The 13643-nt window shown below is 34.2% G+C and overlaps 1 protein-coding gene across 35 annotated transcripts; it reads left to right on the forward strand.

Annotated features, from left to right (window-relative positions):
• Nucleotides 1-1088: 1088 nt before the first annotated feature.
• NCRK (Protein kinase superfamily protein) lies at nt 1089-13188 on the forward strand. Of its 35 annotated transcripts, none has more exons than XM_088872026.1 (13): nt 1997-2711; nt 3356-3397; nt 3808-3857; nt 6049-6130; nt 7154-7272; nt 7752-7877; nt 8598-8732; nt 9037-9309; nt 9892-10133; nt 10757-11056; nt 11501-11737; nt 12057-12284; nt 12407-13188. In XM_088872026.1, exons 5-13 carry the CDS (start codon nt 7188-7190, stop codon nt 12722-12724), a joined length of 1944 nt encoding a protein of 647 aa, XP_088728152.1. In that variant the 5' UTR covers nt 1997-2711; nt 3356-3397; nt 3808-3857; nt 6049-6130; nt 7154-7187; the 3' UTR covers nt 12725-13188. The 35 variants fall into 35 exon arrangements, 33 of the variants coding, with proteins under 33 accessions (XP_088728158.1, XP_088728156.1, XP_088728170.1 ...); XM_088872049.1 differs by adding an exon at nt 3550-3589 and having other exon boundaries at nt 2408-3397; nt 9905-10133; XM_088872029.1 differs by adding an exon at nt 3550-3589 and having other exon boundaries at nt 2409-3397.
• Nucleotides 13189-13643: the final 455 nt, after the last annotated feature.

Below are 13643 nucleotides of genomic sequence, written 5' to 3' on the forward strand. Positions count from 1 at the left end.
CCCTTTTGGTTTCTTTGTTTTTTTTTTTTTTTTAATCAAAATAAACTCGAAAGATCTCCCAATTTTTTACTTCATGGTTTTCTTCATTTTTATTTAAGATAAAAACCCATTAAAAATAGGGAAAAGTTTATATAAAACCGAGGCTCTAAACCATCAAATTGGAGCCCCTCCAAAAAATTTACTAGAAGAGGTTGTTTTGATACCTAAATATCCCCAAATTGATCATCTAGACATCAAGATGCACGGACATGAGAAAAAAAATGGATTTCGAGTTTTGAAAATAGTGTATCGTGTAACACATTTTTGGACTGTCAATTTTCAAGATTTTAAAGTGTTCATAAATTGGCTCGGTGTACACTATTTTTTGAGCTTTAAATTTTATAATTAAATATGAAAATATATTTTAAGGATATCACAAAGATTTTCAATAGTAAAACCACATTTTTCGATACTATTTGAAAGTGGGCTAGAATTTGATTGTTTAGAGCCTCGGCTCTATACAAACCGCACCCTTAAAACTATCCCTCTTTATAATTTCACAGTTTTTGTCTCTTTCTAAGATCAAAGACCTTTAAAAAAATTTGCCTACATTTATTTGATTTTATTTCTTAATTATATTTTCCAATCCTAGAAAACCCCCGCAAAAAAAAAAAAAAAAAAACAAAGGGTGTAGTTTGTATAAGGCTGAGGCCCTAAAACATAGAAGTCACGTGCACCTTCAAATGGTATCATAAGATAAAGTTTCAATATTGAAAATCTTTATGATAGTTTGAAAATTTATTTTTAATCTAATTATAAAATTTAAAACTTAAAAAATAGTGTAGATCAAATAGATCTATTAACACTTGAAAATTGACTGTCTAGATGATACATTACATAATACATTATATAATGCACTATTTTTAGAACTTAAAATTCATTTTTTTTTAAAAAAAAACCCACGGATTTTCTCCCTCTCACATCTAATTATTTATGCTACAATTACTTTTTCTTCGATGTATTCTAATCCTATAAAAACCCACAAGATCTCCCTATTTTTTTATTTTTTTCTTCTGCTTATTTATTCCTCTTTTACAACTGTAACTTAATACCCACCACTTGGCCTCAACCCATGAGCCATTCGTTACCTCTCTAAGCCCCTCTTTAATGGCAGATAAAAGACTGCTTTATACTCTCTGAAACAGGTGAGCTGATACTTCTATGGAAATCCTATCAATTGTAAACCCGGTTCTACTTTTTTTTATTCATATACTTGATTTTCAAGTATTTTTCTCTTCTTTTGTTTTTTTTTAAAACTAAGAATCATCCTTTAAGTTCATGAATGTCCATTTTTCCTTTTTTTTTTTTTGTATATTTTTTTGTTTTCTATTACTCAGAAATCTGACGTTTGGAATCATCATTTGAACATTTTATATGTTTTTTTTTGTTCAGAAAGATTTTTTTATTTAATTTAGGTCCTTTTTTTTTATTTAATTTACTGATTTTTTAAGAATTTTAATTTTTACTCGATCCATCTTTTAATCTCAATAATATCCTATTGGAAAAAGTCTATATAGAGCCGAGGCTCTAAACAATCAAATTAGAGCCTGCGTCAAAAAATTCACTTGAAGAGGTTGTTTTGAGGCCCAAATATCTTCAAATCGATCATCTCGAAATCGAGATGCATAGACATGAAAAAAAATAAGATTTCAAGTTCTGGAAATAATACATCTTGTAATGCATTTTTAGACCATTAATTTTCAAGTTTGGATTGATCTGCTTGATCTATATTATTTTAAAAAATTTAAATTTTATAATTAAAAATAAAAATATTTTTTAAAGCTATCACACAGTATTGAAACCATATTTGTTGATACTATTCGAAGGTGTGCTTTAGTTCGATTGTTTAGAGCCTCGGTCTATACAAACTGAACTCTATTTTTTTTAGCTTATCTGTTTTACCTTTTCTTTTAAAAGTTTCTATTTTTAATTGCTCAGAAATCGAAGTCATGATTCAAGCATTTTATCTGTTTTTTTTTTGTCTCGTTTTGTTCAGAAAGCTTCAACTTTTTCTTTATTAATTGCAACTTTTGCTTATTTTCAAATATTTTATTTTGTTTTCGATTTGTTCAGACTTCAGAGAGTGATCAGGCTGGTCTCTCTCTGCTTTTCTTTTTCCTTTATTTCTTTTTCCTTGAATTTTCTGTTGTAAAAAAAAATGACTGTAAAGTTTTTGTTCATGAACCTTCAGTTTGACTTGCTTTTCAGGTTTTGGAGCCGTTAGATTTTATCTCCTTACTCATCCCTGCAAAATAAAATAAAATTAGGAACTTAAATTTGAAGTATTGTATTAGTAGTTTGACTTTTTTTTGTTGTTTTGCAGTCACTGATTTCATATTATATTTTTGCATTTAAATTATTTTTCATCTGTTCTTTTAAGAATGTTATTACGATTTTTCAGAGAACGACGCAGCTTTTACTTTTGCTTTTTGTGTCTACCTAAAATGCTTTTTTCGAAGTTTCTAGCCGTTGGATTTGACGTTTTATTGCAGGCTTTTTCTTTTTCACTGGAAAAGTAAAAAAATTTAATTGCATTTGAATTATTTTAACCATTTTCGGCCATTTTTTATATACATCTTCTTCTGAAACCGTTGATTTGATCAGATTCTGGTTCTAATATCGAATTCACTTCGAAAAACTTAAGATTTTTTTTTTTTGGGGGAAAAACTGAGGTATAAAACTATAAATTAGTTTTCTGATTGGAATCTTTGCTGTGTATTTATTCACTCATTTTCCTTAACATCTATTTGTTTATTTTTTTTCCTATTTTTTTTGGGTAATTTCAGGTGAGATTTTTAATCAAAACTTTGCATCTCCTTCTTCCATATTGGAGCTGAAATTTCGGCCTTTTCTATTAAAAAAATGCGGTCTTTGTTTTCATTTTGGGGATCTTGTGGACTGGAGTGTTTCTGGTTCGGAGTCCCTTTTCCATTGGTTTCAATTCAAAACGTTTAATTATCTCTTAAGAAACCTTCGATTTCAATTCTGTAAAAAAAAACAAAAAAATAGCATTGGTTTCAGTCTCATCTTGTACTCTTTTCAACTATCCTTGGAGATTTGCGAGTTTTGCTGTAAAGTTTTTGAATATCTCTTCATCTCTTTTGAGTTGTTTGTTTTTTTGTTTTTCTTGTGTAGAACTCTGCATTTTGTTCTAAACATTTTTATTTGCTGTAATTTTGAATCTCTCTCTCTTTTAAGCATTTTTAGTTCTTCGCTGTAAATTTTTTAATCTCTCTCTTTTGAACTTCGCAATCTTTTTTCCTTTATTTTTGTAGAAATCTGTCTATTGATCTCCAAAGTTTCTTGGTTTTTGCAGCATTTTTATCTCAAATCTCTATGTTTTTGCGAGTTTTCCACTGTAAGCTCTCTCACTCTGTGGTGAACTTCTTAACCCTTTTTTCTTGTAGAAATCTGTACTCTCTTATCTCTCTCTCTGAAACAGTATTCCATACTCTTCAAATCTCCTTGGTTTTTTAAGCATTTTTAGCTCAAATATCTACTGTTTTGCAGGTTTTTCGCTGTAAAATTTTTGAATATATCTCTCTCTTGTGTAAGATTTTGAATCTCTCTTTTCAACTTTAATCCATTTTTTTAAGATTTCGAAAGCATTTTTAACTCAAATCTCAGTGGATTTGCAATGTTCACTGTAAAATTTTCAATCAGTTTTTTTTTTTAGATTTTTTATTTTATTTTACTGAAACCGCATTGTGTTTGAAATTTACGCTGCTCTCTGAACTCAACTGATTATTTGCAGGGTTTTTTTTCCAGGGATTGAATTGCAGTTTTGGGGCTACAGTCTTGTGAGCTTCTTTGACGAGGTAAGCTCAGTGAAAATGAAAAAGCTCCATATATTTTTTTGGGAAAAAAGCAGAATATTATCAGAATTTTCATTTTTTTTGTATGCAAAGTTCACATAAACCTTTCTCCCTTTTTTTTTTTTTTGCCCCTCAGTCTTTACAGAAAAGGAAACGAAATTTTTGGGAAAGGCCGTTGGCCTATGGGTAAAATTTCGACAATGAGCTCTCAAATTTCAATCTCGAACATCTTAAATTTTCAACTTTCTTTTATTTATTTTTCTAATTTTTTTACTTTTGGATCAAATGCTGAAATTTTGAAGAATGAATGACTTAAAAAATTTGGAATTTTTTTTTGCATAATTACTCCAGAATGTAAGGCACAAATTTGGGCATTTGGGTATTGATTTTCTCTTTTTTTAATCCTAGTTTTTTTTCTTTTTAATTCCTTGTGCATTTATTTTCCTACTTTTTCTGTGCTTTGACTAAACTCGGTGGAAATTTTAGTGGTATTTTTCTCATAATCCCACAAGATCATGGTGTATATTTAGGCAATTAACAATACATTTGGCTCTTCAACCCGTTCTTTAAACCCAAGGTTTTCTTTTAAAATCCTTATTAATTCGCTTTGACTCGTCTCGGCTGAGTAACCTGGCCTCAATTCGACCAGCCTTGACTTGGCTCGGTCGGGTAAGTCGGCTACAAACTCTGCCACGGCAAGTTCTATTGACATACTCAGTTTATTAAAAGCTAGTAAAAGATAAAAACTTTTGTTACTAAACCACTAATATATGATGCATATCAAAGTTTCTATATATTTTTATGCTGATTTGTGAATTTTCTTATTATGTGCTCTGCATTTCCTTTTTTATATGAATCTTGCTCGATTGTTTCAAGCCATAAATCAATTCTTTTCATAATCCCATGCTATATATCTAAGTTAGTTGGCTCCGGCATTGGTTCCGACTGGAGCCGAGTCCCGAGGCCCAGCTCGGCAGTTGTACGTTGCAATCGAATGTTGGGTTATCCTGGAAGTATATGCAAAAACTGAAAATCACACAATTTTTAATAAAATTCATTATATTTAGGCACTTAAGAATTAGAAAACAGACAAGGTATATTTAGGCTATTTGGTCCCAAATTTCGGCTGAAAACTAAAAACTCCCCACAATTTCGCGAAATTTTGATACAATTGACCGTTGGGTTATCCCCCCAAAATAAATGCAAAAATTGAAATTACACACCTTATTCTATAAAAAGTCACTAAGTCCGACTGCTCTCCTTAAATATCCTTAGAATTCATCAGCTTTTAATTTACAATGGCCCTGCTAGGAATTTGGGAGAAACTAGATGGGTATTTTAGTAATGTTCACATGAACAAGGAGTGTTTTCTTGTCTTATGTCATGCTATTGTATGGTCTGTGCTTCCCTCACAAGGAGCATATGTTAGAATTGACGGTTCACATTTCTCCTCCTTTTTAGTGATAAGTTGAGTGGAGGACTCCCATTTCCTACTTGCTATTTCCAATGATGATCTGAGGCCACCATTTATTTTGGTAACTCCATGCCAAAATTGGCTAAATGAATAACCTCTAAATTTTGGTGACTTTGCTCTCAATATTTGTGGGGTATTTTGTGAATTTTTAATAGTTTGATGATGGGATATTTGTTGTTTATTTTTGGTTGCTTCGGACTTGATATTGTGATGGATATTGTTGTTTATTCTTTGTGAGTCTAGCCTTAACATTTAGATGGGTATTTCTTGTTTATTTTTTTGAATTTGATTTAATATTTTGATGGATAATTGTTGTTTATTTTTTGGTAACTTTAGATCAATATTTTGATGGATAATGGTGACTTTGGTCTAAATGTTTTGATGGTTATTTGCTATTATGGGTGGCCTATCTGTATCTACTATGGGGTAGAAGAAATGTTGCCATCAGAGGGGTTGGTGGCTGCAATTCTATATTCTATTGCTTTCAGTTGAGTCTCTGATAAACTACTAGAGAGACTGCCATTCATTGAACCCAAAATAGAAAGTGTCATTTATTAAACCCATAAATTTGTTCTCACTCTTTTGTGCAGAGTCTGATATTCTGTATTCTGTTCCTTTTAGTTGAGTCTGATAAACTACTAGAAAGACTGCCCTACATTGAACCCAGAAAAGAAAGTGTCATTCATTAAACCCATAAACTTGTTCTCACTTTTTGTGCAGAGTTTTGGAAGAGAACTTAAGACCATATCAGGGGCTCTAAGCTTTGACATTTTCAGAGCATGTTCATAATCTAGAACACAAGGTACCCATCATTTCATTCCTGAAGAAACTTCTTGGTATGTAGTTTAGCCTGCATGGGTAATTGGTGACTCTGATTTATTTCATTGTGTTTTTTTCCAGCCCCTTTTAATTTTCACTGAGAACTGGTTCCTTGAGTTCATTAGGTATCATTAATAACCAGTGGAGTATATGAAATAGCTCATGGATCATGGGTTATTTATTACTTATAAAAGAATTGATTATATATTAATTATTTCATATATATTTCAAAACAAGAACACCTGCTTTTGAAGGATTGGATTGGCCCAACATTCTTGTGGAAAGGAAAAGTACTTAATAGACAGCAATAGAGGAGGTTGCTGACCATTTTCAACTGGTTTTAAGAGCTGAAGGAATTCAAAATGAATATTTCTTGGTCTACGAAAGCGGGGTTATTCTTCTATCTAATGATTTTCAACTGAAACCACGCACCTTCTTGAATAGCCCTGGCAAATTTTTATCGCTTTTCAATTGATGCTCTTGGGCTGTCTTTATTTCACTTATTTTTCATAGAATTGAGCAGAACACTTTAAAACACCGAAATACTTTGACATTCTTTTGATATCCACTGAATTTAACATCGAGTAATATTATGACTCTTTCTGTTTTGCCTTGTGGAAAATGTCACATGTCACACTTGCAGAAATTTAATACATGAAAAATTTTCTGAAATTCAGTATATTATTGTTTATCCTAATTTGTGTATGGTTAATCGTAATTTCTTTAGTTTTCATATTTGCATGTATCAGTTTACCTTTTTGCTTTTGTTATAAACCATGCCAACTACCACAATAATTCTTTATGATACACTAAAAATATCCAAGCTCCATTTAATATGAAATGAGGTGCCACATCTCATTGCCTATACTGTGTTCAACTAAATGCTTCGAAGCAACTACTTATTTATATTATACATTGAAGACCTGGATTCACTGATAAGCTGCATTTAAGTGTACATTTAATTTATGCTTTTCATAAAGCTCAAAAATCCAAAGTGTCCTGACAGGTGTAGGATTCTTTTGGTGGAAAGTTTAGCTAAGATGAACAATGCCCTGGCTTGTCTGGTAGTTGTGCTCCTCATTCAGTGCAAACTCATTTCTGGGTCGAATATCTCATCAACCAATGGTCAGTATTTATATCTATGCTTACTTTTCCCTTTTTCATTGGAGATTTCTAATTGTAGTTAGTGCAATCCTTTAAGGAAAATCTGGATGCATGATTTGTATTTTTTTTATCTCATATATATTTTGCTTTTCTTTTTGAGACTTACCTTTTTTTTTAATGGGAGACTTAATTATTATCCTCAACTAATTTCAATTTCGTCCGCCGTAGTCTTAAAAAGTATTATAGAGGATGTATTTCTATATGTTTTAACTGTTCTCCTGCACTTTATAGATGCCATTCTATTTGCTTTGAATTTTTAATTACCATCGTCTTTTAATGTTTTTTTCTCTCCAATTCTTTCCTACCTTTTTATTTTTTAGCTGGACATATTGAATCTCTTGAGTCTCTGATCTGCTTAGAAATTGTCAAAAATTGCTGATAGAGAATAACAGTATCATGTTAACATTCTTCTTGCTTTATTTAATAATGTGGATCTTCAGAGAATGAGGATCAACCCGAAGGATCAGCTATGGAGAAATGGACATGCTCGTGTGCTTCATCATCTGTTGGCGGACAAAGTTTTGGTTTTGGCACTAACTGTTCTACAGCCTGCAATTGTACCCCTGGTAAATTATTCATCCCACAATTTATGGATCTATACATAAGTAGTGTAGGGTCCTTTTTACATTTGTTATAGAGAAATACAAAATATACAGGAAATTAATTGATCAGCATTGTGCCTTTAGGGTCTCATTGAGGGTATCGCCCTTGATAGAGCTGAATGATGGACCACGATCCGTGTAGCCAACCCCAAATAGTTGGAAAAAAGCTATCATGATGATGAAGAATTTGGGCCTTTAGGAAATCCTACAAAGCATTTGTCACTCTTATACACGGATATCCACATAAACTGCTGTGGGTCTATAATTAATAGCCCAGTATTAATTATCTGAGAATACCCTTCCATGTACTGCACATCCCAGCAGCCAAGTGAATAAAAAACTTGGTTTTTAATATAAATAGTAGTTTCAAATAGATGTTTTTAATATAAAAACTTGGTTTTTAATATAAATAGTAGTTTTTGGTGCGGAAGGCAGAGGGCATGCGAAAGGACGGTTAGCTTGGTTTGGAAGAGATTTTTGAACCCAAGACCACTCTTGCTGCAGATCTTGGTGTCTCAAAATTGAGTCAAAGGCTTCATCGACATACATTATGTTCTTACTTGACCACATTTACTTCCGATGATGTCACCTTTTAATGTTGACAATTTTAAGCTGAGAAAGTATGGCTTATTCTTTTTTTTTTCGATATTCATATTGCTCATTGTTTTGTGTCAACTCTATCAGGCGAGCCTTCAATGGCGGCAGACGGGAGGCCAAGCATAATAACATGGTCATGCATATGTGCTTATGAGGGAATCATCAGGTCACAAAGCTACATTCATGATTCCAGTTGTTTTTCATCTTGCAATTGCACATCTGGTAACATTTCATCCTTTATAATACTCTGATCTTGTGAAGTTTTTTATATTGGATGTATCTTTCTGCATTTTCCTGATTGTGAGCAAAGTTGCATGATGTAAAAATGTTGCAAATGGGTCTATTTTATGAGACCTTATATCAACATGAACGGTTTTCTATATCAAATTCAATGCGTCCAAAACCAATTCATATCCCTCAATTGTATACTGCATTTCTAATTTATTGATTTGGTACTTTGGTACTAATTTTGATTTGATATAGAGTTGGATTTTAATTAAAAATTCATCTTTTGTGCGTTATTCAGGTAAAATGAACACATCAAAAGATTCAAAGCATCACATTTCTAGCAAAGTTTTTATAGCTACGTTGGTGCTATGCGCTGTAGTGACGACAATTGTTCTTCTTGCTTCATTAATATTCTATATACGACATAAGGATAAGTACTCAATCCAGAGTCCAATATTCTCTACCGGCAAGGATGGAAGTTCAAATAGCTTTACTAACTTATTGAGCCATAGATCAACTGGAACATCAGAAGTTCAACTGCATTACAATTCGTGCTTTGACCCAATCTCAGGTATTTATATAACTATTTATTACCTTTTGTGGGTTTCGTCACTCATCAGATTTAATGTTCAAATCTGAGAATGTTTTTAAAGCTTCTCTCCCATTCTCTAGTCTATATTCTTTATGCTTAATTCAGATGATAAAACGAGTAACAGCATTTTAACAGTTTCAATGTTTACATACTCTTGGATTTGTAGAAGTCATAGCCAAAGGCTCATCCCTAACTTTGACCAACCAACCTTTGTCCCTTGCTGTGAACTACTTTATCCTTTTGGGAAGTAAACTACATTCTAATGGATAATGGAAACAAACAATCGATTGAGTTCACCACCATCCACCGCATGATGGATGGTGTTGGAGAGGTGAGACCCACCAGAACAGGACATGACCCCCATGGTGGTCCCATACATTCTCTCTCTCTCTCTCTCACACATCACTAATCTCCTTACTAGAGGGTGATGACTCTATTGGATTATTCTTTTTCCATAGTTCACATGATTACAATATGTAGTCCCTAACCTATTACCTGAAATTATGGCTGTTATATAAGTTTGCTACTGAGACACATTCAGAGTGCAGCTTTTTCTCACAGGATGTATACACAGGGCTTCTTTCATGTTTAGAGGCAAGAAAGATACCTTACCTGGAATGGTTACTCAGTTTTCCTACTCTGAATTAGAGCAAGCCACAAATAAGTTCTCCAATGATAACATTATCGGTCTTGGAGGAAGCAGCAATGTTTATTATGGCCAGCTCAAAGATGGAAAAACTGTTGCCATTAAAAGATTGATAGCTCGCAAGGGCTCTGATGCTGAGGTTGGGTTTTTAACTGAGGTACTATCTCTTAATCTTTGCCTATCTGTCTTTCGTGGACTATATAACTTACTTCAAAAGAATAGAATGTGGCTGTAATTGGATTCGTATTCCATTTCCAAAGTAATATTTCAATCATGATAACCTTGGATTGTCATTCCATGATAACCTATCTAAAATGTGAAATATCCTAGTGGCAAAAGAAACTGCTAGAAAGAGCGCTAGCTCTATAAACACAGTTCTTCTCATTTCCCATCTTCATGAAAGACAAGAAAATTTGAAAATTTCAATCATGATAACCTTTGATTGTCATTCAGCGCGATAATCTAACTGAAATTTGAAATTGCCTAGTGGTTAAAGAAATTGCTGTTAACGGTATAAGACTGTAGATTCAATTCTCCTTATTTGTCACCTTCATGAAAAACAAGAAAATATCGTAGTAGCCAACATTGTTTAAAAGGTCATGAACTTTCTCTAGATTTGAAACCGCAGGGAAAGACTTCTTTTCTCCTTCTGTGATATAGAAGATGATTTTATAACAAAAACTTATAATCGCCATTTGTACATATGAGACTGTGGGCTTCTATCCTTGCTATTAAAATTGGACTTGACCATTGACCTGTGTTACCTGAATTTCTTCACAGATTGAACTAATATCAAGGCTGCATCACTTGCACATCGTGCCATTAATTGGGTATTGCTTGGAGTCAAGGGGAAGGCTTGCTGAGAGGCTTCAAGTATATGAATACATGCCTAAGGGTAATCTCAGGGACAATTTAGATAGAGGAGATGGAAAAGAACCATTAGACTGGGTGACCCGAGTAAGCATCGCGTTGGGAGCAGCTAAAGGTCTTGAGTATCTCCATGAAGCAGCTGCTCCAAAGATCTTGCATAGAGATGTCAAATCTAGCAACATTCTTTTAGATTGCAATAGGAAAGCTAAGGTGAGGAACCAAAGATTTGAGATTACATAGGAAGAGAGAGCTTTTCCCTTAGTGTTAGAGCTTTTATTGGCACTGGCACTATATGATTGGTTAGTTTTATGATGAAGTCTCTCTCTCTCTCTCTCTCTCTCTCTCATGCAAAATTTGTTTTTATTTGCGTATGGACAAATTGGAGGTGGGAAATTCCAATTCTCTTAAGGCTGAGGAAAGACCTATGTAGCATGTGTGTTAGACAACGTAACGAGAAGATCTTCACTTGCATAGATGTGTATTAAAGTATAACATATAATAAAGACATAATGGAGGTGGGGCTGCTTCCATTCTCTCAGGACTCAGACCAAGGTGGTACTTATACCAGTTTGGTCCTGATTACTCTCAAATTTGGTGAAAATTTTCCAAAAACTTAAGCCATTACCAAATCAATAATTCCTGGTGAAATTGCAGATAACTGATCTTGGAATGGCCAAGGGGATTAGCACAGATGATCACCATAGCTGCCCAAACTCTCCAGCAAGGATGCTTGGAACATTTGGATACTTTGCTCCAGAGTATGCCATTACAGGAAAAGCGTCACTCAAATCTGATGTCTTTAGCTATGGAGTTGTGTTGCTTGAGTTAATTAGTGGTCGACCACCAATCGATGCCTCTGCCAAGCAAGGCCAAGAAAGCCTTGTGCTATGGGTATGCTCTCTCACTCTCTCTCTTACGCTCGCTCGTGCAGGCAAGGATGCGCACAGACATTTTTCAAAACTATAATCCACTTTGTGCCCCTTACCTCTAGGCTGCATAGGATCCGATCAAACTTTGCGCTCCTATTAACACACACACACTCTCTCTCTATCATGCACACAATCACACACTCTGCTCAGACACATGATCCACTTGTATAGACCAAGACAAGTTTAAAGCCCTCATCAAATCCTTGGGTGGTTTGCACCCACAAGCTCTCTCTCCGTAGATTTTGATACCATACACCATTAAGTCTTGTTTGGTGGAACAGGCTACTCCGTTGTTACAACAGAGTAAGCGTGTGCTCTCTGAGCTGGTGGACCGATCACTCGAGGGCAAATTTGAAGAGGAGGAGCTCTTGATAATGGCTTCCTTGGCAAGAGAATGCCTTAACTGGGAACCAGGGTCAAGGCCATCCATGGCGGAAGTTGTTCACATTCTCTCCACAATATCACCTGACTACAATCTTAAGAGGAGTTTCCCCAGCAGTTATTATCAGGTATTACAAAATAAGATATGCAATCTAAGAATGTCTTCTCCAGACAACAGTTAATCTTCATAGGGACTATCTTTTGTCTGATCATAATGTTTCTTAAATTCTAATATGTTATTCATTTTCAGAGTGCCCATTTCAACACTGGTGGTTCACAATGGCTCCATGATTTGGTCAGCTCAGAGAAAGCTGGTACCCCAAAGCTCACAAAGGCGAGCTCAGAGCGATGGTCATCAAATCGCCAGTCTCTGCCTCTGACTCTGGAAAAGGCGATAATGTGCAAAGAAGACGAAAAGAAAGAGGTTTTGGCAGCTGGGTACGTGGAGAGATTGGTGCTCTTGACTTCCAGGGCTCGGAGCTGGAGATCAGTGGAGGGGGAATCTGCGGTTGACCTGACTGAGCCAAGGTTTGAGAGTTTTTGGCAAGCCAATGTTCAGTCCCTTTGATGAAAGAGTAGGTTTTGGAATTGGTTGAGAGAGAGATTCCTGGCTATAGAGCGATATGAAAGACTGGAGCACTTAATTGGCAATGGCCTCTCTGAGAGAGATGAATAGAAATTGGAGTCAAAATCAAGAAGATACCTTAAAACAAGAGAGAGAAAGAGAGAGGTATACAAATTGGAATCCAAATCAGGAAGATAACTTAAAAAGAGAGAGATGTATACAAATAGGAATCCAAATCAAGAAGATACACCTTAGAGAGAGAGAGATTCCATACGAGTTCTATTTGTACAGTTTTGGGGTTCTTTTCTCATATTTTGAGGAGTGGAAATAGCCAAGTAAATCATTGTCACAGATGGGGATCTTGTAATATTTTATGAAGAGGATGGCATCTCTATGTTTTCTTCTGTTCCGGAGTGGGGGTTGTATTGAATAAAAGAAAAATAGAAGCAAAATTATTGATTTTTTAATATTTTTGTTTTTGTTAACCAACTGTTATTGGTTTTCTTTTCTTTGTCATAGAACAAATAATATATTGGAGAATGTTGAGGACTTGCTAGTTAAGGATAAACTTATCTTTACCATGTATGACCCAATCTATAGCTCTAAAAAACCTCGAGTCCCTTTTGAAAACAAAGCTTAAAGGCTGAAACCAGAACAGTGAGTCTGAACATACAAAACGTTATAATCTAGTTTAAGTCTGAGCATTCAAAATCCTAAAATCGCAACTCCTGATTTTCAATTTGAAGTGAGTTGGAAAACAACCTGGAACCTAAAAATCCTAAACCTGAATTTGAAACTACTAGTCCGTACTTTCAAAAGCCTAACTCCTGAAACCTAAAAAAACAGTAAGAACTTTTGAAAACCTAAACCATAAAGGATGAAATCCTAGGAACGTTTAAACTGCAAAACATTGAAAAACTCA

This window comes from Amborella trichopoda, chromosome 7, assembly GCF_054954075.1.
Source record: "Amborella trichopoda isolate Santa Cruz 75 chromosome 7, AtrichopodaSantaCruz75HAP2 v2.0, whole genome shotgun sequence".
Lineage (NCBI taxonomy): Eukaryota > Viridiplantae > Streptophyta > Magnoliopsida > Amborellales > Amborellaceae > Amborella > Amborella trichopoda.